The sequence below is a fragment of the Dendronephthya gigantea genome, unplaced genomic scaffold (assembly GCF_004324835.1).
Source record: "Dendronephthya gigantea isolate DGI-Jeju-01 unplaced genomic scaffold, DenGig_1.0 000043F, whole genome shotgun sequence".
NCBI classification, from domain to species: Eukaryota; Metazoa; Cnidaria; class Anthozoa; order Malacalcyonacea; family Nephtheidae; genus Dendronephthya; species Dendronephthya gigantea.
Window position 1 is genome coordinate 676,649 of NW_021163053.1, and position 19,173 is coordinate 695,821.

General features: G+C 35.0%; 2 protein-coding genes across 8 annotated transcripts; both read right to left on the reverse strand.

Moving 5' to 3' along the window:
• Positions 1-90: 90 nt before the first annotated feature.
• Positions 91-12,767, reverse strand: LOC114527043 (sodium-coupled neutral amino acid transporter 9 homolog). 6 transcript variants are annotated; one of them, XM_028548623.1, is made up of 16 exons: positions 12,683-12,752; positions 12,218-12,284; positions 11,837-11,894; positions 10,479-10,566; positions 9,619-9,704; positions 9,404-9,467; positions 9,025-9,118; positions 8,718-8,888; positions 3,428-3,475; positions 2,921-3,082; positions 2,298-2,402; positions 2,032-2,138; positions 1,631-1,738; positions 1,268-1,416; positions 909-998; positions 91-802 (listed from the first exon to the last, which is right to left on the reverse strand). In XM_028548623.1, exons 3-16 carry the CDS (start codon positions 11,881-11,883, stop codon positions 628-630), a joined length of 1,494 nt encoding a protein of 497 aa, XP_028404424.1. In that variant the 5' UTR covers positions 11,884-11,894; positions 12,218-12,284; positions 12,683-12,752; the 3' UTR covers positions 91-627. The 6 variants fall into 6 exon arrangements, with proteins under 6 accessions (XP_028404424.1, XP_028404422.1, XP_028404423.1 ...); XM_028548621.1 differs by having other exon boundaries at positions 10,479-10,584; XM_028548622.1 differs by lacking the exon at positions 12,218-12,284 and having other exon boundaries at positions 12,683-12,767.
• Positions 12,768-12,903: 136 nt separating this feature from the next.
• Positions 12,904-18,667, reverse strand: LOC114527193 (UV excision repair protein RAD23 homolog B-like). 2 transcript variants are annotated; one of them, XM_028548838.1, is made up of 13 exons: positions 18,644-18,667; positions 18,267-18,364; positions 17,099-17,180; positions 16,879-16,961; positions 16,462-16,566; positions 16,280-16,341; positions 15,955-16,076; positions 15,505-15,569; positions 15,103-15,165; positions 14,785-14,997; positions 14,586-14,652; positions 13,897-14,036; positions 12,904-13,775 (listed from the first exon to the last, which is right to left on the reverse strand). In XM_028548838.1, the coding sequence occupies exons 2-13, from the start codon at positions 18,330-18,332 to the stop codon at positions 13,665-13,667; spliced, it is 1,179 nt and encodes a 392-aa protein (XP_028404639.1). In that variant the 5' UTR covers positions 18,333-18,364; positions 18,644-18,667; the 3' UTR covers positions 12,904-13,664. The 2 variants fall into 2 exon arrangements, with proteins under 2 accessions (XP_028404639.1, XP_028404638.1); XM_028548837.1 differs by lacking the exon at positions 18,644-18,667 and having other exon boundaries at positions 12,905-13,775; positions 18,267-18,448.
• Between the last annotated feature and the right edge of the window lie 506 nt (positions 18,668-19,173).

Genomic DNA, 19,173 nt, shown 5'->3' on the forward strand with positions numbered 1-19,173 from the left:
AAGATTGATGTAAAATCACTATATATTTATTTCCATTTTTTGGTTAATATAAAATTGCTAAATGAATTTATTATTTTCAACATTGCATGGTATTATATAAATTTATTTTGTTATCTGAATTTGAAATTATATCTATAAAAAAATAATTAGACAAGCGAATTTCTGTATATAATCAACCGTGCATGTTAAAATATGTAAGTTTTATCGTTTCTCGATATATTTATTGCCTATAGTGCCTGTGACTAAAATCCATCACTGGTAAAAATTCCATCAGCGTCCTAATGGCTTTTATTAGGGAGAAACTATTTGTCATTTGAAATTGTTAGCGCGCGGTTGAGGTTATACAATGTTTTCCTTTTGAATTTTCTTATATACCTACTTTGCAAGATGTATCTCAAGAAGTGCCTCACAGTGCCTGACAATGCGCTTGCATTGTCAGGCACTGTGAGGCACTTCTTGAGATACATCTTGAGAGCACACGCACTAGTCTCAATCTGTATTTTTTTCCTATTCTGCATGTGTGCCGGCTTCAGATTGTGCCTACGTCATTCAAAGTGCCGCGCATTCAATTACATATAAACGAAATTAAGAAGATTGTTCTAGTCATTATAAAGCTTATACTAAATGTTACGCAGAAATAATAAATTGTCCTATAAAATTCAGGATACCAATTCCGATGATACAACAGTGAAGAAACATCGACGTTTTCGTCAACATCCTCCCCTCCTTTTTTCTTTGCTTCATATAAATTATTGGAGGCAAGGCATAAACGTAAGTCAAACCACAAAGCGCTCCCGTGAATCTGGAACAAAAATTTATTTCACCCTCAATGCCTGTCTCGATTACTTCGCTTAAAGTGGGGGGAATGGAGAACTTATTTTTTCTTAGAGAATATAACTCAACCATACCTGATTATACCCCCAACATGTGGATAAAAACAAGCAAATAAAACTGACATTACCACAAGGAATACATTCAGTAGAAAGATATGAAGAAAGCTAAAGTATAGAAAAAGAAAAATAGTGTCAACCTTACACATCGAATGCTCTTTTTAAGCTGCTATAATAATGATGTATAGATGTATAGATTTGACGTAAAATATGACAGTACAAGGTTTGTCCCGGTAACGACGGTATGCCTTGTGCATGAAAATGTAATACAATGAAAGAGGGAAACGAACAAAAGATATATTATCACCCGCAATAGCATTGTTTATCAATGTTAGGAGTATAGTTTGACTGTTGATGCAGTAAAATTTTGCATATACCTTGGATAAGGTTTACCAAAGAAGAAATTCATGATTTGAATTCTTATGATATAGACCAAAAGAGGAAGAACGGTAATCAATTGAAATAGAAACACTAAACGCACTCCAAATGCCATTCCATCGCTTGGTGCGAAATTCTCAAGAAGTACCTATTAAAAATAATAATCCACATTTTATTTTTGTTATAAGGAATACCTCATGCATGAGGGCGTTAGGAAAGGTAAAATCCTGTCGTCCTGACGTTTACGATGCAATAACCTTCCGAATTCGATATCGGGAGGATGAAATAAAAAATAAGCCCTCTTGAAATAGTGAATAAACTGTCACTGCTTAAGAATATGATAGCAGCAAAATTGGGCGTACCTCATCAATACAAGACTTCTTGTCCATGGGATAAGTTAGATAAAAGACAAATCCTATCAGACTATACGTTACCCCAACAAGAATATACGCAATGAGAACATCACGAGACTACAGAAAACAAGCAAATGAAAGGTGTAGAATAACGCAACAGTTTAAGTATAGAATGAGAATATATAAAATGTTTTTCGCAATAGAAGTAAATATGGCAAAAGCGTTGGTATTTTGAAGTGGTGACAGTAATATATACCCCTTATTGAATGGTTTGACGTATAACCCAGCCTGTCATTCCTATCATTTTTACGATATGGGAATATTTCCTTTCAAATTGCAATATACACACACGGATTTTCAGGACTGCAAATCAATACTACTATATGATGTACTACTGCATGTATACTTACGTTGTTTTTTGGGTGTTTTTGATATCTCGTAATTGATAGAACGCAGTTATGAATAAAAAATGCTAAGGTCAGTGTTCCAGAAAGAGCTGGAAACGAAGGTTCAATTTCTACAAGAGAGATGGATAAAAATCTAAGCACTCGCACTATAAAGTTTGAGCAACACCTTTTCTTTGTCATTCGAGTGAATATAACATGTATTTAGATGAATATAGCATCTAATTATTTTGTTTTTCGGGTGAGAAAAGGAAATTATTCTTGCTACTTACGTGCCACATAATGGGGGGACTTGCTGTCACTAAAATCTATGTTGACTCCCCACTTGGCAGAATTGTAGATAGTGAACACGATTACATATATAACAGAAATTGTTCCTAACAAAAACAGAAATAATTTTTGGAATGCATGGCTATAATATTTTAATTCGTATATTTACTACGCATGCTTCGCGTTTCGCCTTTTCAATAATGCAGACCTGCACCGGCAAAGCCATAGCTCTTGTGAAACTATATTATATTATATTTTGTGTCAGTATTTCCAACTGTAAAATGTAATTTTAATTGGCATGGCGAAAGTGCAGATATGAATGCATGGCAACAACTGTCTCGGGATCGCCATGCTTTTTTTCACTTTCCATTCGCGTTACCGAAATTCGTTTTTCATTTCGCGAATTTCATTTCATTTCATTGGACGAAGAAATTTGCCTATTGTAGAAACTCGGGTTAAATCCACGCAGTTCGCAGCTTACTGACATGCTTTAGTGAAAATACAATTAACTAATATCTAGTAAGTCACCTGTTATTTAATGCACAGGCTCCGAGATCATTTGGCCTTATGGTAACTTATGTCTCCCAATATATAGGCTATATCTATCAATATGACATATACATACCCAAGGCATTAAATTTTGTGAAAAAAGTTGGCGACTTTATATTCATTAATGGGAAAATGATAATAAGTAAGTAGAAAGGAATAGTTTTCTTTTTATTCCAGTATTGGAAGAAATCAGAATCAGGCTCAGTTGCTTCAGACAACGCATCAGCTGCACAAAATACTAAATAGGAAAGATCAATATATTAAAACAGAAATGTACTATATAAGGGCGATGTTTTGTTAGTGAAAATATTTGTTTTGATTTTATCAGAAACCGAAAATATAATACATGCATATTATATATTTAAAGGCCCCCATGCTCCGTGCATGTATGAATGAGAAAATCTAATGGTAGAACGAAGACATGTGAGCATAAAAAAACGCATAGGGAATAAAAATAACTTAAAAACCAGGCAATTATTTGTAACCTTTTTACAGAGATATAGAGTGATAGGTAACTATATATTCATCACATGGAGTGATAACTATCATGGAAATTAAAAATACGTAAATAAAAAAATTTCACCTTCTCCAGAACCATTGAACGAGGTTGTATTGAAGACATGTGTTTTTTCTAGACAAAAAAACAGAATATCAGATTAACATATCATACTTTACAAGAATATGGGCGTACCGTGTAGATAATTTAAGTCATGCCGACGCAAGGAACAACATAATACAGCATTGAGAAAAGGCAAAGACGAGAAGACAACATATTTGCTAAGAATGATTGCATCAGTAATATAGAAAGTAACGCTTTCTATTCGATAGGAAACTACATTCTTCCTATAACGAAAATGAAACTAGTTTCTGGATGACTTTGTCATAATCTCTTTCACATTGCAGGAATCTGAACTGGGAATTTCACGCACAATTCACTTTTAAACTTTATCTTAATTCTCGGACGTCCAATTTATTCGATTTCGTACGTAAAAAATGGTGAATATGCTAAGGCTTTGTTCGGCGATGTTATTTCCTATGGTTCTATGTCAATATTAAACTTTATTTGAACCTATCTTAACGACAACATTATTTCATCGAAACATTTACAAAAAGAAAATATAGATGATTTTTGGAGGTGCATACAATACAATTATATATATACATTGAAATATATACAGGCCTCTATATTTATGAACAATTGGTTTTATAATTGCCTTTAATATACAAATGCTGTCAGAATTGTTATAGATATGTAATTGCATGAAATTACTTCTTTGACTTTAGTTATCCTCAAAATGGTATCACATGAACTACACGTGGCTAATAATGGTCGTGACGACCCTATCTGCGGAACTTTTTCTCGTCCGTGCCAAACGGTACGCTATGCCGTACAACGTACAGGTCCTAACGACATAATATTCGTCAAACGAGGCCGTCCTTACCAAGAATGTGGTGGTAATTCTACAATTATTATACAACATTCTCTCACCATACGAGGTATAAACGGCTTGGCTGAAATTCAATGTCGAGGAAACCAAATCTTGTTTTCAATCCAAGGAAAGTCACAGGAGTCAGAGACGATAAGTCTATCTCTTCTTCATCTTAATCTAACCAACTCTAAAGTCGCTGTTAGAAGCTTGCAGACAAAAACGAATTTAATCGTTACCGGATGCAGATTCAGCAATAATTCCATAGGAATATTAATAAACCAAGAAGAAAAGTGTTCCCATGTGCTCCTTGTTTTAAACAACTCTATCTTACACAATCACTGGTCCACTGGTATCCAATCCTTTCCGTGTCACACCTCCATTTTCAGGATCACTAACACTTCGTTTTATTCGAGTAGCATTTCTCTAGGCAAAAAACTTGAGACAATTCAACAAAATAGTGAAACGCATGAACTACTGATTAACAATTGTTCTTTCTTTGGAGAAAACGTACCAAGACAACAACGTAGAAATGGCATATTTACCCATTCTTTCGCAAAACAAACGAAAATTGTAATTAGCAAAACGAACGTTACGAATCATCTCGAATTTGGCCCCGAATATTATTTTCTTTGGTTGAAAGATAAATTCGTCAATCTGACAGATAAAACAACTTTAATCAGATTGGAAAGCCTTCAATTTAAAAACAACTATTGGAAAAAGACAATGATGTACCTTGAGGCAGCTCATGCACGACAGTATTCCGTTTCGCTCGAAAATAGTTTATTTCACAACAATACTGGAACGATAGAGTTTGTTATTCCACCCCTCAAACACAATAAATACGACCTTAACACATACAATTTCAACAGCACTGCTTTAATAAGAAATAATATATTTCTTGGTAATCGTTACTTTCCACAGCAAGGTTTGGCTGGTATATACGCGACGCTGTTCTTCAATTATGGTTCGTTCGAAGTGGTTGCTTGCAAATTTATCAACAACCGCCACGGCCAGAGCCCTTCAACTGGAGTGATCTCAATATCAGACGAGGTTAAAGTGACACTTCACGATTGCCATTTTGACGTTAATGGCGGCGATGAAAATGCTGTCCAAGTTTTTGCATATCCGAACAGTATTGTCACAATCACAGGAAATAATAGGATCAATATCTCCAAAACAAACGGAGAAAAAACTATCTTCGCCCATTTACCTCGTAATAACCTACCAAGTTTCAGTTCAAATTATTTCGGAGGTGTAGTGATAGCTGGTATCCTAGCAGTATTTTGTCCCCAAGGGTTTCGCGCTGGTCAACAACAAGTTGTAAGCAAAGAGAAAGGACAAAAAGAAAAAACTTCTTTTAGTTATCTTCATATTTATTGCGCGCCGTGTCCGAGAAAGACGTACTCGCTGGAAAGAGGAGTGATAATTAAAATGCCCAACAATACAAAAAATCTAACGTACAATTCATATGAAAGAGGCAACGCGGGGGCCATTGAGTGTCACCACTGCCCGCGCGGGGGGCAGTGTGTCTATGGTTATTTGCGAGCTAAACCTAATTTCTGGGGATACAAAATTGGAAATGAAGTTCGTTTTATAGACTGTCCACATGATTACTGTTGTGATTCTCAACAGTGTTCTACCTATCACCAGTGTCATGGAAAAAGAACTGGAACATTGTGCGCACGATGTCCTGGTGGGACAACTGAATCTCTATTTAGTACTGCATGTCGAAAAAACAGCACATGCAATGCTTCCGTTTTCTTCCCCACAGCGACCATACTTATATTGGCTTATATCATATTCTTTCTCTATCACGAAGACATTGCTTGTTTTTTGCAAAAAGGTCTTCCTTCTAAGTTGCCGAGTTTGTCCGATAGAGGTAACGAGGTGGACCCTGAAAGTGGAGGTTGTATTAAAATCATTTTCTACTACTATCAAATAATCAACTTGTTGGTATCAAGTGTGGGCTTCGAAGAGAGACAAAAAGCCGTCCAACGCGTTAGTGATTTGATATCTCATGTTTTTGGTATGGTAGTGTCGGATATTTCCTCGTTTGACTGTCCTCTTCCTGGTATTACTCCTGTGTCGAAAACACTTCTATCTCATTCCGTAGGTTTTGTTCTGCTCTTTGTTCTAGGGTTTGGATGCCTCGTATGGAAACTTGGTATGAGCGTCCGTCGACGCAAGAGAGCAGCTGCAAATGTTAGTAATTCATCCCAGAACCAGCTTCTTGTTAATTACTGGGATGTTAGACATTTTTCATTTACTAATCCTAATTTTGATATCAATGGTGAAGCAAATGAAAGAGACGATGCACCAGGTACAAACAAACCATCGTTCACGGAGCGAGCACTCGGCGCGTTTATCCACATTTCTTTATTGATGTATTCCTCCACAACCAGACTTAGCCTGAAGCTACTTTACTGTGTGCCATATAAGAACACAAAGGTGTTATTCATTGACGGGACTATGCAATGTTACCAAAACTTTCAATACGTACTGCTGGGGTATGTTATTACGTCAGTTTTACCATTCTGTATGGTACCGTTTCTGGGTTCTTACGTCTTAAACCTAGGACTAATATCTGTCAAGCAGTTTTGTTTTGGCTGTTTACTGCCGCTTCCATTTTGCTGCTACTGGTTACGATTGTTGCTACGCAACAAGTCTAACGTCATTCGATACCAGAACCTTGATCATAGTCCAATGAGCAAGAATCGTGTGGCGATACTTCATGTTCTCACAGGTCCATTCCGAATTCACAAAGCCAACGCGTGTATCCCACGTGTTCCACTCGCATGGGAAGGTGTCCTGATATTACGTCGTTTGGTCCTTATATTAATCTTCACTTTCATCTACGATAGTCGCTGGCGGACACTAGCGGCAATTACTGCATGCGTTTTAATACTTGTCATGCATCTTTTTGTGAAGCCATTTAAAAAGAAATGGGAAAATTTATTAGAAACAGTGTCCTTGTCAACACTGGTAATCTTCTCAGGACTAACGCTGGTGAAGGCATTATACCGAGGTGAAGATTACTCCTCTTTATACACCAACTCCACTTTCATGCGCTCCGTTAACATCCTAGAGAGTGTTCTTATTATTTCACCACTGGCGATGATCATTGTTTATGCGCTGGTATCGCTTGTTATCAGGCTAATTATTTTCTTAGCTCGATATTTTCGCCGCTAAACTACAAAGTAGTACAGCTTTTGTCTTTGTTTCATAATGATAGACAACTTTCATGCATGTAAACCACGTAGCTACATTGTACAACTATGAAACTGAACTGCATGCATGTATATGAACATTGCGATCAATGACTTTTGAAGGAATGCATGTAGACCTAAAATAAGTTACGTAGAGCAGGAATATATACAGGGTGAGTAAAAAAAGTGATGTCCCTTTCAAATTCAAATTAGGCACTTATTTAAACAGAAGTTGCCTAAATATATAACTCATGAGTATTATACGAGGCACGTCAAATAAGTGAACATTAATCTAAAACCTAACAAGAAATAATAAGTCTTGCGAGAAATGATAAGTGTAGAAATTTGCATGGAACTGGTTGCATGGAACACGATGGTTCAACTAACCACTGAACAACGAGTTTTTGTTGTAACACATTTTAATACGTGTGATTCAACAGATTTACGGCCTGCGGCCTGACCTAATTCAGAGAGTGTTTCGTGATATATGAACATGCAAGCGAACAACTCTTTGTGTTGAAAGAAACGGTGGTCATGTTGAAGGACTTGGCGCATAGCTTGTGAACATTTTTTTATTATAAACTCTGTAAATAATAATAAACCGTTTTATCAAATTGTTTTTATAGCACACACGTCACGTTGAATGAGTTAAATTGCTTTAAACGCTTTCGCATTATTAACTACATCCTGTGGACACAAGGGAATTGTCACCGTAGGCCACTCATAAGTTCGCGGCTAATTTGAACATGAAAGGCATCACTTTTTTACTCACCCTGCACATATTGATGACATGCAGTGAACAAAGAATAAGGAGATATTGGACCGCAGTATAATTCATACGTTGCATGCATGCCACATAGATATATAGGGATAATAAATAAACAGGGGTATATTTTGATTCATTCAGAGATACAAATCTAAGGGTGGTGTATTTGATAAAAATAGAGATTTTGTACGACGTTACATGCAGTATGTGTTAACAAGGTATACTAGTGTGCTCAGGGTGCATGCAGAAAAGCACTCCTTTGAAACCAAACTTTTGCTTGAAGTTGAATAAATACACATTAATTATTATGAAAATCTCCACGTATACGCATGGGTAAATTAAAAAACGAGAATGTCGCGACCTAGCATATATATATATATGTAGTGTTTAAGACAATCTCAATTCAAACAACAACTATATTTCAAAGGAATGTTTTTCCATGACGCACCGTATATATTATAATGTACTCACCATATACAAATCTTCCTGTATTATACAAAAAGTTCGACATGAGAACATAAAACACAATCAAAGCACCAAATATAGCACACAGCGAAAATGCGAAGGCTGCTCTGTCTCCCCAGGGACCAAGGTAAGCTCGACAAATGTCAGAAAATTCCAATGTCTCTCTTTTTTTCGAGCCTACAAAAAACAAACGTTACTAAGTTTGCTAACCAACCCATGACACACAGCAAGTACAATCATATTCTCAAGTTTCTCAAGAAAATTTGAGTTTTGTATACGAGTTTTATAAGACATCGCACTTTTTTCAACTTACTGTAGTTTGCAGCAAAATTTACAATTTGCTTTGTTGTATAAAACGACAGTCCACCAATGAATATCATCAAGACTATCCCACAAGTAAATCCAGCCTAGAACATTCAGGAAAAGTTCTATAACTTAAAAAGTTCGGTAAAGACTACCCTAACCTTACTTTTTATTTTTTTCTCGACGCAGTTTATTCCAAAACCAAGGTGCTTAGGTTGAATATTCAAATCGATATAGCCTTACAATACAATATCAGGATTCAATATCGGTGCGCATCACGCAGATCACACGAATTTTACGTCATGAAAACCCCAAGACAAAACAACAGTTTAAAAAGTTTTTTTTTTGCTATATTATTCAATCAGCTTACGAATACTTCAGTGGCTTACCTGACTTATTGCCCAAGGCATAGTAAGTAGTGAAGTACCCATCATCGTATTCCACATAGAAAATCTTAACAAACAATATTTAATATAATATTCTTGAAATTTTGCATGGTGATATGACAATATAAGTAAATTCAGTAGCTTGTATAGGTAAGAGTGGCACTGAGCCAATTCTTCAATTAAAAATTCGTTAAAATCTATCAAGTTGCTATACTTACATAGTAACCAAGCTACTTTGAGTACCAAGGCCGCCTCCTCTAGTTGAAACAATAAGTACTTCTGAAGGATGAGTTTCAATGTCATGCTAATAGAACAAACATGTAATGTTTAGTTATATTACTATAGATCTCCTCCATAGTTATGTGACAGTATATATATATATATATAATTTGTGTAGTACGTGTTAGTATGCGAACAAACCCTTTATGAGCCACATTATGGTGAAATGTAAATAGAAGTTGACAGTTTTACATTACGAGATTTTATCCGCAGGTCGATAATTAAATTTACAATAACTATATCAAATTTAATTCTGCTCCGCTCATGTAGAGTTAGTACCGGAGCATATGGGACAAACGCCAGATAAACTGTATATTATAAATGACTATGAATTACTTTCTATCTCAAGGAGTCATAAATTGAAATGATATAGAAAGGATATTTGTGATAGTTTTCAATAGTCTACTTAATTATGAATACACAGAAAACTTCGACATTTCGGTCATCCGATAGTTGTTACTCAGTAATTATCTATATCGTATTGATTAGGGCGAAGATCTAGTTCGGGTCATTAAACCCTCGTTTTCATCACTCGCAGACAGTCGGCGATGCTCTGCGATTCATTGTCGATGACCAATGAAATAGATTTTTTTTTCTAATACGGACAAAGCATTTCATGCATCGGTTACGACAATGCCAATGCCAATGGAGATCAGAAAACCAGGTTTTATTGAGAGTGAAATCCCATTTCCAAAAAGTTACTAGAGTTATCAGCCAATATAGAACCAATATCTTTTTTGAAATAAAACGTGTGGATCGTTTGTTCTTGTCGAGGACCACCCTTAAAAACACTTCTTACCTCATCTGCTCGATCGTTGCTAAAACTCTGGTATAGTGGTGGCGTACTTTTCTGTATGCTTGTAGATTGTGGCGGAATCTGTAATTCACTTTCAGAAGATTGCGAGCTTTAGTAAAAATATAAAGCAACAACTTATTACCAAAAATGAACGACAAGAAACCAACATTACGTTATGGACTTGCGGAGAAAGTTGCACTCATAGTCGTAAGTTGTCGTAAGTATTTTATACATGCACTCATCCTTGGACTCCAGTCATTTTGCAGTTTTTTAATCACTCGTGAATTTTGATCACTGACACTGAATATCAGTAATTTCACGCAAAATTATACTCAAAATTTATACTCAAATTATACTCAAATCATGTCAAAGATTTACTTAATTCTGATTGGTCATAATTCATAAGCCATGCGATTTTTACATTTTAAAATACCATTATCTCATTTATCTGATTTTTCTCTGAAAGCGTATTATGCAGAAGTCTAATTCTACCAAATAAGTGATTAATTTGGCTTTGCAATGCACTATAACTATTCAAAGTTACATGCCCAGGTTAATGTTCAAGACACCTTGATTAAGAATCAAGGAAGAGGACTAGGTCACATGATTTCCAGAGGTTTGCAGTACCACAGTTGAGTCCCTTCTTGTCATAGACAGCCAAGCCAATACTGCAAGTCATACTACACCATTGATAAGATAGTATGACAAAGAAGTGTTATCTATAGTATAGGCTGGCCTGGATAGTATGCACTGACCGCAACCTAATATTAATACCTAGTCTTTGCTAGAAAAATCTGTGCTATTCATATGCCATGCCATTAGAATGAAAGGTTCATTTAGGGTTATTTCAACCCATATATTTTGTCAATATCCAAATAGAAATTAGAAATGACATTCTTCATTTTTTTATGTTATTATGTCTAATACACTCATACAACAGCAAAATCAAATCAAATCTAAAGTCTAAAACAAATAATCTCATCCATGGTATCATATTTGTATAATACAGTAAATCAGTAATAATTTAATAAATTTTATTATTATTCATTCAAATGAATTCAGAACCTCTAATTGATTATGAGCAAAATTGGCATGTGTGGTGGTTTTAGAATGAGAGATATGACTGTTTTATGCATGCTATTTTGTGTGATAAATAGTGACTTCTCACCAATCACATCATTCAATAATTTGTTAAATAAAGAGAAAACTAAATATATTAAAATATTAAAATATATCAACACTAAAAGTAAGTGGACTATAGAACTTGGATGTTATAAATCTGATATCCATACATAAAAGTTCATAACGAATCTCTTGCTTGAAATAACATTACGTGCATAGTTTTGCAGGACAGTACTTACGGGTTGTCATCAAGAAGGGCTGTTTTCTCACTGTGATTGTCATTCATTATAATTTAACCTAAAACATAAGTTTGATATGATGAACTATTCAATTATATAACACAATATTGGTTTGTTAGAATCTTTTAGGTTGTTTTAATATTTATAACATTAGTGAGTCATGTTAATGGGGGGCTAAATATATGTTTATACATGTATTTAGTTCTGACTGACAGATTTCTCTAACAATAAGTGCAATAGCTTACAGAAATCCATTGGGAGATATGAATATATACATAAACCTCCCCCATTTATTGTTCAAGTTTTGGCCCTGATAATGGTGCAAATCCATACTTATTTTGCTACCATAACATGTTCAACCATATCAAATTTGTTGCATACCACTCATGTTGTGGTCAGCTCCTTGGTGTGACATGGAGTTTTTTTTCAGTTACATATATGCAGATATCTAAATTGTAAAACTTATCTTCAATCTGCATGCTAAATAATCACAATATATACCGTATGTTGTCTTTATTAAATATTGAGCAATAGACCATAATATTCAGTCAATGACAATTGACCAGACCAGAATCAGTATAAACGCTTGTTTCGGTTAGTATATGCTCATAATCATAGCAAAACTAAAATTTTAACACTAAAATTTTAACTAAAACAAGCGTTTTACTCCATAAGACTACATTGGTCTCTCCAATATATTCGTCCCCCGGTACATGATATATTTTGACATATTCGTCCCCCGGTACATGACATATTTTTTCTGCCAGATAAATTAGCAATAAATTGATACTATTAAAACACCGCTCCTGATAAAAGCGAAAAAAAAACACAAAATAATGCACTAACCTCCAGAGAGTACGATATTTTAACTCTAAAATACCAAAACGTTTTGAGTCTGTCAGTCTGCCCACTTGAGTGCGAGTTTGTGAACATAAGGCACACGTAGGGGTCAGTAGGGGGGCATCGGCAAAACGTTGGCCTTGGGCTTGGGGCATAATCAGGAGCCGGATGTTACCAAAAATTTGTGATGTTACTTAATAACATAAGTACTTTGTGGACTAAAACATGATAATTTTTTTAGATTTGTAGTCGGTTCCGTTGAGTTCATATCAATCTGACGTATACAGAGAACCCCGAAATCACACTCAAGGCCATAACAATATCAGTCAGTACACATATGTGCACTTCTTTTAAATCTCTTCTGTAAGTTTGGTTTTTTGATCCAGTTATTACATGGTGTCCAAATAGAAAATCTATATTTTATATTATTACTCTGGGACGACTGGAGAGAACCATTGTTGTGTTGAAAAATTTATGAAAGTTTTGCTTCATGGGAAGAATGTAAGAAAACCCTGCACACGTGGAAATTAACTACAGCGTGTCTAAACAGAAAGTATACCGCTTTTAAATTCAGATTAGCTCTAAAGAAGGTTACAAAAAATGTGCTCAGAACACAGAATAATTAATTAAACTGAATTAACCATGGTGAGCTGTTTCATTCTCACCATAAGCTATGATGAAAATGAAACAGCTCAGTTACCTACTTTACATCTGTCGTATCGGGGATTAACAGAAAAAAAAAGCATACAGCTGATATAAATTTAAAAGGGTCTACTTTGATACACCTTGTATGAACGGATCTTTATGTGACCGCATCGGCATAAATCATATGTTATTTTTGTACGATCAATGTCACGAGGACGCAGAAGATCTGAAGATGTTATCCTAACAGTCGCTACGTCCCGGTATGAAAATATGGATAATTTCATATGATTTTCCTTTTCGTCTCCTAGTGGTATAACTTTGTTTTCTTCGCAGTATATTAACGTTAATCATCAAAGCCTTGTTCTAATAGAAAGTTTGCAGCCAAAGTTTCGTTCTTTTCGCAAGCAAAGTATGCTTGAACCACTAGACCTTCAGGAAATCCAAGAGCTTTCAACTTAAAATAAAAAAAACAATATAACTTAGTATTTTCCTTTATACAGACGCAAGTTGAATCATGCAACAGATGTCGGTCTTTTTGATTTAACACTTTTATCAAAATTCATCTCATCTCTTACCCTTTCTATCGCCTGCCTTTCTTCAGGAGTAACTTGAATGTAACTTGTTCCTGTTTCCCCGCCGGGCTGATTACCTGGCTGTCCTTCACCTGCAGGTGGTTGACTTGAGCCAGTATTACCTGTGCTTGCAGGTTGAGCAGCTTTGCAGGTAAAGAAAGGTAGATAAATAATAATTAGACGCTTAGTAACTGAGGCGGTCCCTTACATTCACGGGAAATATATTTGTCAAAATATTCCATTAAAGAAAAGCTCAGAAGCGCACCAATCCTTGTTCGCCACTACGTATACATACTACATGAAGTATAACGACATCTCGGAAACAAGATTAAGTCTTGTCTGCTCTTATGTTTCATATCTGTTTACGTCTGTTTTAAGCAGTGATTTTAAGTGATAAATAAACCAATAATTAAAGGATAGAACTTGCTGTTAAGACCATGCGAATCCAGCCTTACCCAGGTAGCTTTTTCGTTTCGAATTAGGCCAAGATTTTAAAAACTCTATTATCGTCCGTTAAGAGGTCGTATAGCAAGTAGTACATCTTTCTCATAAGACATCAGAGATGTAAATATCACAGATGACATCGATGGTTTCACAAAACAAACGAGCTAATCAAACTTCGTGTATATGCATGACATCAGGCTTTCCGCGTTTGACGTCTATATTTTAAAGCGAAATAATTTTGTGCGTACCTGTTCCACCTCCTTCAACAGGTTGATTTAATAAATTGATAAATTCTTCCTGATGTTGGGTGATATACTACAAGGTAAACATATTTAGGAGGTAAAAATGAACCAAACCATAAGAAGAACTTAATTAAATATATATACGTAAAATCATGCAGCTGATATAACAAACAGCACGATAATACAGTGGTTAGAACTACTGTACCTGCAACAATTGTGGATTAGACTGACCAAGCTCTTGTAATAACGTCGGAAGTAATCCAGGATTCTGTTGTACAGCCTGTCTTATTAATGCAAACTGAGGTTGGTTTTGTAGAAATGCAAGAGGACTCTCGCCGCTGTTTCCACCACTGGCTGGTGCAGTTGTTTCAGTAGCTTCGTCACCAGTTCCCGTCTCCTGTGGAACGGTTGGTATGCCCTGTAATATATTGACTTATATATCAGCCATCAGCGAACATACACTGTCAAAGGTACAGTACACAGAGGTATAAGTAATGAAGTACCACAAGACATTAAAAATTACCGATATAAGATATTCCACCGCCCTGTCTGGATTATTAAAACTCGCTCTTAGTGCACGAACAACCTGTAAGACAATACAACGTATTATATGTGTGTCCGGGAATTATTTTTAAGGAGTTTTGACACACAAGTGGATGGGCACACACAATGCTATTCATGAACCTTCAAACCTCCATGATAAGACAAATTAAAACTTTGGGAAGGAAAGAATATACAAAATACTGAAGTCTGAACATAAGTGAAGTGTGTACAGAAAAAAAATACTCATGTTGTGAGGTCCTGGCAAAGAACAGCACAGACTCAGACTCAGGCAAAATAATGATGGGTTGGATGAGTTTGACAACAGTTTAAACATGATAAAAATTCATTTGATGTGGATTCAATGCACATCACTGTACTGTACCTGATCTCTTTCATAACCCATGCTTGTAATTGCTGTCACCATCTCTTCATATCGTGTTCCAGTCACTGCAGAAAGTACAATGTTTAAATATTGAATATTGGAAGTTTGGAACTGATAACTTATGATGTAATCAATATTTGTGATGGCTCTTTAACATCTCATTAATTTTTTAGTACAACTTGTTGAAAGTCTACAGATCTATTTTGAGAAGTGTACTGATTAATCTCATAATAGGTGGTTGTATGAAAAGCATGTGACACAGAAATTACACATGTAGTCATATGTTCCAAATTTTTTGTCAGGTATAAAAAAATCTTTCTGTTACTATTTCTGTTTTAGATATCCTAAAACCATATAATTATACATGCACTGGTTCCCTGAACATTGCCAGTGTAAATTTTTGTGGTACTTACACCTGTATTGTATGTGAAAGACAAACTGTTACTGTACCTAATGTTGATTCTGCTGATGCTACAGATGGTGGATCTGCAGTCGCTGGAGTTGTTGTTGTTGAGTCACTTGTTGTTGTGGCTGTTGTTGATGTTGTGGTGGAACTTATTGTACTACTTTCACTACAAACAAATTAGCAGCAGAAAATTAGGTCACAATAACCTCAACTAGCCAGTACACCTGAATTAGCCAGTAGTCAATTTGAAATCTTTATAATTAGTAGAGTCGATAATATTTAATATTTGTCTCTCAACTAACTACATGTACAACAACAATTCTTCACCTACAAACACTCCCATCAACCCAAATTCTTCTAATGAAATACCTTGTAGATTTTGCGCTATCCTCCTTTTTCTCTTCTTCTTTACCAGAGGCTGGTGTACTAGCCTTCAATAATAATACATGTACAATTACAAATTTGAGAAAGATTTTTGTCACATAGGGCTTAGTAATATTTCTAATAGTAAATTTGATCTATCTATATATATTTATATTTTCAATAATTACCGTTGCTGTTGTTCCAGATGATGAATTATTAGTTCCAGTTGTTGTGTTACTAGAGGCTGTGGTTGCAGTAACTGTTGCACCAGATGAAGCTGTTGCAGATTTTGACTACGAACATGTAGCAATAGTGTATAAGTTAAAACAGTAATTTAGGTATTAAAAAAAATTGACAAAGAAACATAATCTCCTTCTTATGTACAACTATTGCTTTTCTAGGCTCCCAGAGTGGAGAAGTTTGCCCCTTCAACCCTACATACTAGGGAGTGTTGAGTGTCTTTGAGAGCAGAAGTAGAAAGCAAAAAATGAAAGTGCCCCTTTTGGCCCCCAGCTTGGGCAATTGAGTGATTGGCAAATAGAAAAGAATGATACTTTGGTATTCCAAGCTATTTTGTATGTAATTCATGTAATCTTATGCAATACCTTAGCAATCATGACAACAATGAATCCACTTTTTTCATCAATGTTATATTCAACAAGGGGTTTATCATCTGCTAGGATCTTACCTAATAAATTGTTGTAATATATATTATGAAAACGAAATTTCATAGGTTAATCTGTTTATTGCACTTGGCAGGCACCAACAGATAGCTATGACTATAACTATGACAATTCAATAACTATGACTAAAATGAAACATCACCTGCATAAATTAATTTCATATCCTTTACAGGAAACTTATCCTTCCCCTTTTCCTCCTCTACTTTCTGTTTTAACTCAAGAACCTACAAAACCAAAATGAATTTTCTTGGCTGCTTTTTATTCATTACTTTTTATTTGCCTGCAGATTAAATATTTATGATTTATCTTATATAAAATGACATTTATCTATAATATGCTACAAAAACCTGGAACTTTTTTTTAAAAACATTATCTCAGAATGGGGAAGCATCGTGTTAGGACCTTAATACATAAGTACAGTACCATGTTGTACATGCCTTTATTGTTACGAGTTCACTAGACCAGACCATGACAAGAATATCAACAAAAATGTAATATACATATATAAAACAAATTTAGTGAAAGCAAATAGTACACAAACAATATACTTCAATATTCACAATCAAGAATACAGTGTAGATGTAGCTTTTAAGTGTTTCCATTTTCATATGTTTCCATCAATATAAACTTCAAATTAACAGTCACATTGCTGATATTTTAAAATGAAATGATGGTTCACATGTCTTAGCATGTGTTAATTCTGAAACCAAAAGTGTATAAGCAAGTATGGTGGATTAATTTATTAAACTAGAATTTGCAGCTCTGGAGCAATGCAAGTTTAGTATGCACTTAGGCTAATATAGATCTTGATTCTCTTATAATTTATTTGTTTAAAAAAAATTAAAGATCTTCGGTTTTCAATGTCTAAGTCAACAATTACAAGAATTACATGAATGAGGATCAGGATGTGACTGGATGTCTATGACAATAATGACCAGGCATTCTGGCTTTGGTAATTCTACAGCAGATTTCATAACCCATGCCAAAATTCATTACTTAAATATTGAAATAACTCTCTTTGTACAGCTAATATTTATACCAAGTCAACCACGGGAAAAAGGAGAGGCGTATTATTTTAATATAGTGCACACATGGAGGGTAGGTATCAGGTAATGAAATAGGAAATATGAATATATACAGCACAACACGATTTTGTATCTCCTAGACCCTTATACTTTGAGTAAATCGAGTAAAGCACCAATAGAGGTATGGACCAAACAGTGGGTCTGTTTCGAGCATTACTTCCTATATAAATTTGAACACTTTCCCAATATGACAAAATGACACAGCATTTTACAATATCCACTCACTGTTTTCTCAGCCTCGATTTCAACGGAGAATGTTTGTTGCTGTAGAGTCTTAAACGTGAGCTTCATCTTCTTGTTGTTGGATACTCAAATCGTAAGAGCTACAGGTTAAATATTAGATGAAATATAACCTCAATTAATTCAAATTTCAAATGAAACATGGAGTTTCAATGGTTTCAAATCAAACATGACCAATCTTGTACCCAGTCCTCTTGGAAGGGTTTTAGGATTTATTGGATCTATTGGTTTTAGAGTGCTCTCGTTCCATTATCATTTGAACTTTGATTCTTTAAAGGCTCTAATAAATTTATATTTAACAATATCATACATATTTACATAGGCAATATTACATATGAACTATAATTGGCTATACACATCACCTATGCCATGTTTGGCTGCTTTGGAGGGTTTGTAAATCTCCTAAAGCGGCTCAAATCTCCAAATGGCCTTATCAAATCTCTGTCTGGTTCAATGGCTCTAGGTAGAAAATTGATATTTGTTACTGGTGCCCTAACCAAACACAACCCAGGTTTTATCTCAGTCACAACTTTGGGAGAGAGATCAGTGACGTCGTCATCTTGTATCATTTAATAGCGGTATTTCTACTCAATAGAAAGCTTGTTTTAATTAAAGAAAGTTTGGTTGTCTTATGGTAGCATCAATACCTTGTTCTATACCAGAAATATTTTAATAAGGTAAAAGCGCATCACATGCATAAAAGGCTTAACCTGATTATAGTCTTTCATTATGATACAGTTTTCACCTCACCTTGCCGGGATAACTCGCTCCAGTATACCAATAGCGAATACCAAAACTGAGTACTTCATCTGTATTTTCTGCATGAAATTTCATTTTTGATTTCTTCCTTCCTTCCTTTCCTATTGAAAGCGAATGTGACTTGAGGGAAATA

Coding starts and splice junctions, on each gene's coding strand:
- LOC114527043 (XM_028548619.1), bottom strand. CDS start 11,883: ATGAATGACAATCACAGTGAGAAAACAGCCCTTCTTGATGACAACCC. Junction 9,468..9,618: donor CAAAGTAGCTTGGTTACTAT/GTAAGTATAGCA, acceptor TTGTTTGTTAAG/ATTTTCTATGTGGAATACGA. Junction 9,119..9,403: donor TGCCTTGGGCAATAAGTCAG/GTAAGCCACTGA, acceptor TGAATGTTCTAG/GCTGGATTTACTTGTGGGAT.
- LOC114527193 (XM_028548838.1), bottom strand. CDS start 18,332: ATGAAGCTCACGTTTAAGACTCTACAGCAACAAACATTCTCCGTTGAA. Junction 14,998..15,102: donor CGGTGGAATATCTTATATCG/GTAATTTTTAAT, acceptor AATATATTACAG/GGCATACCAACCGTTCCACA. Junction 14,037..14,585: donor TGTTGAAGGAGGTGGAACAG/GTACGCACAAAA, acceptor TTACCTGCAAAG/CTGCTCAACCTGCAAGCACA.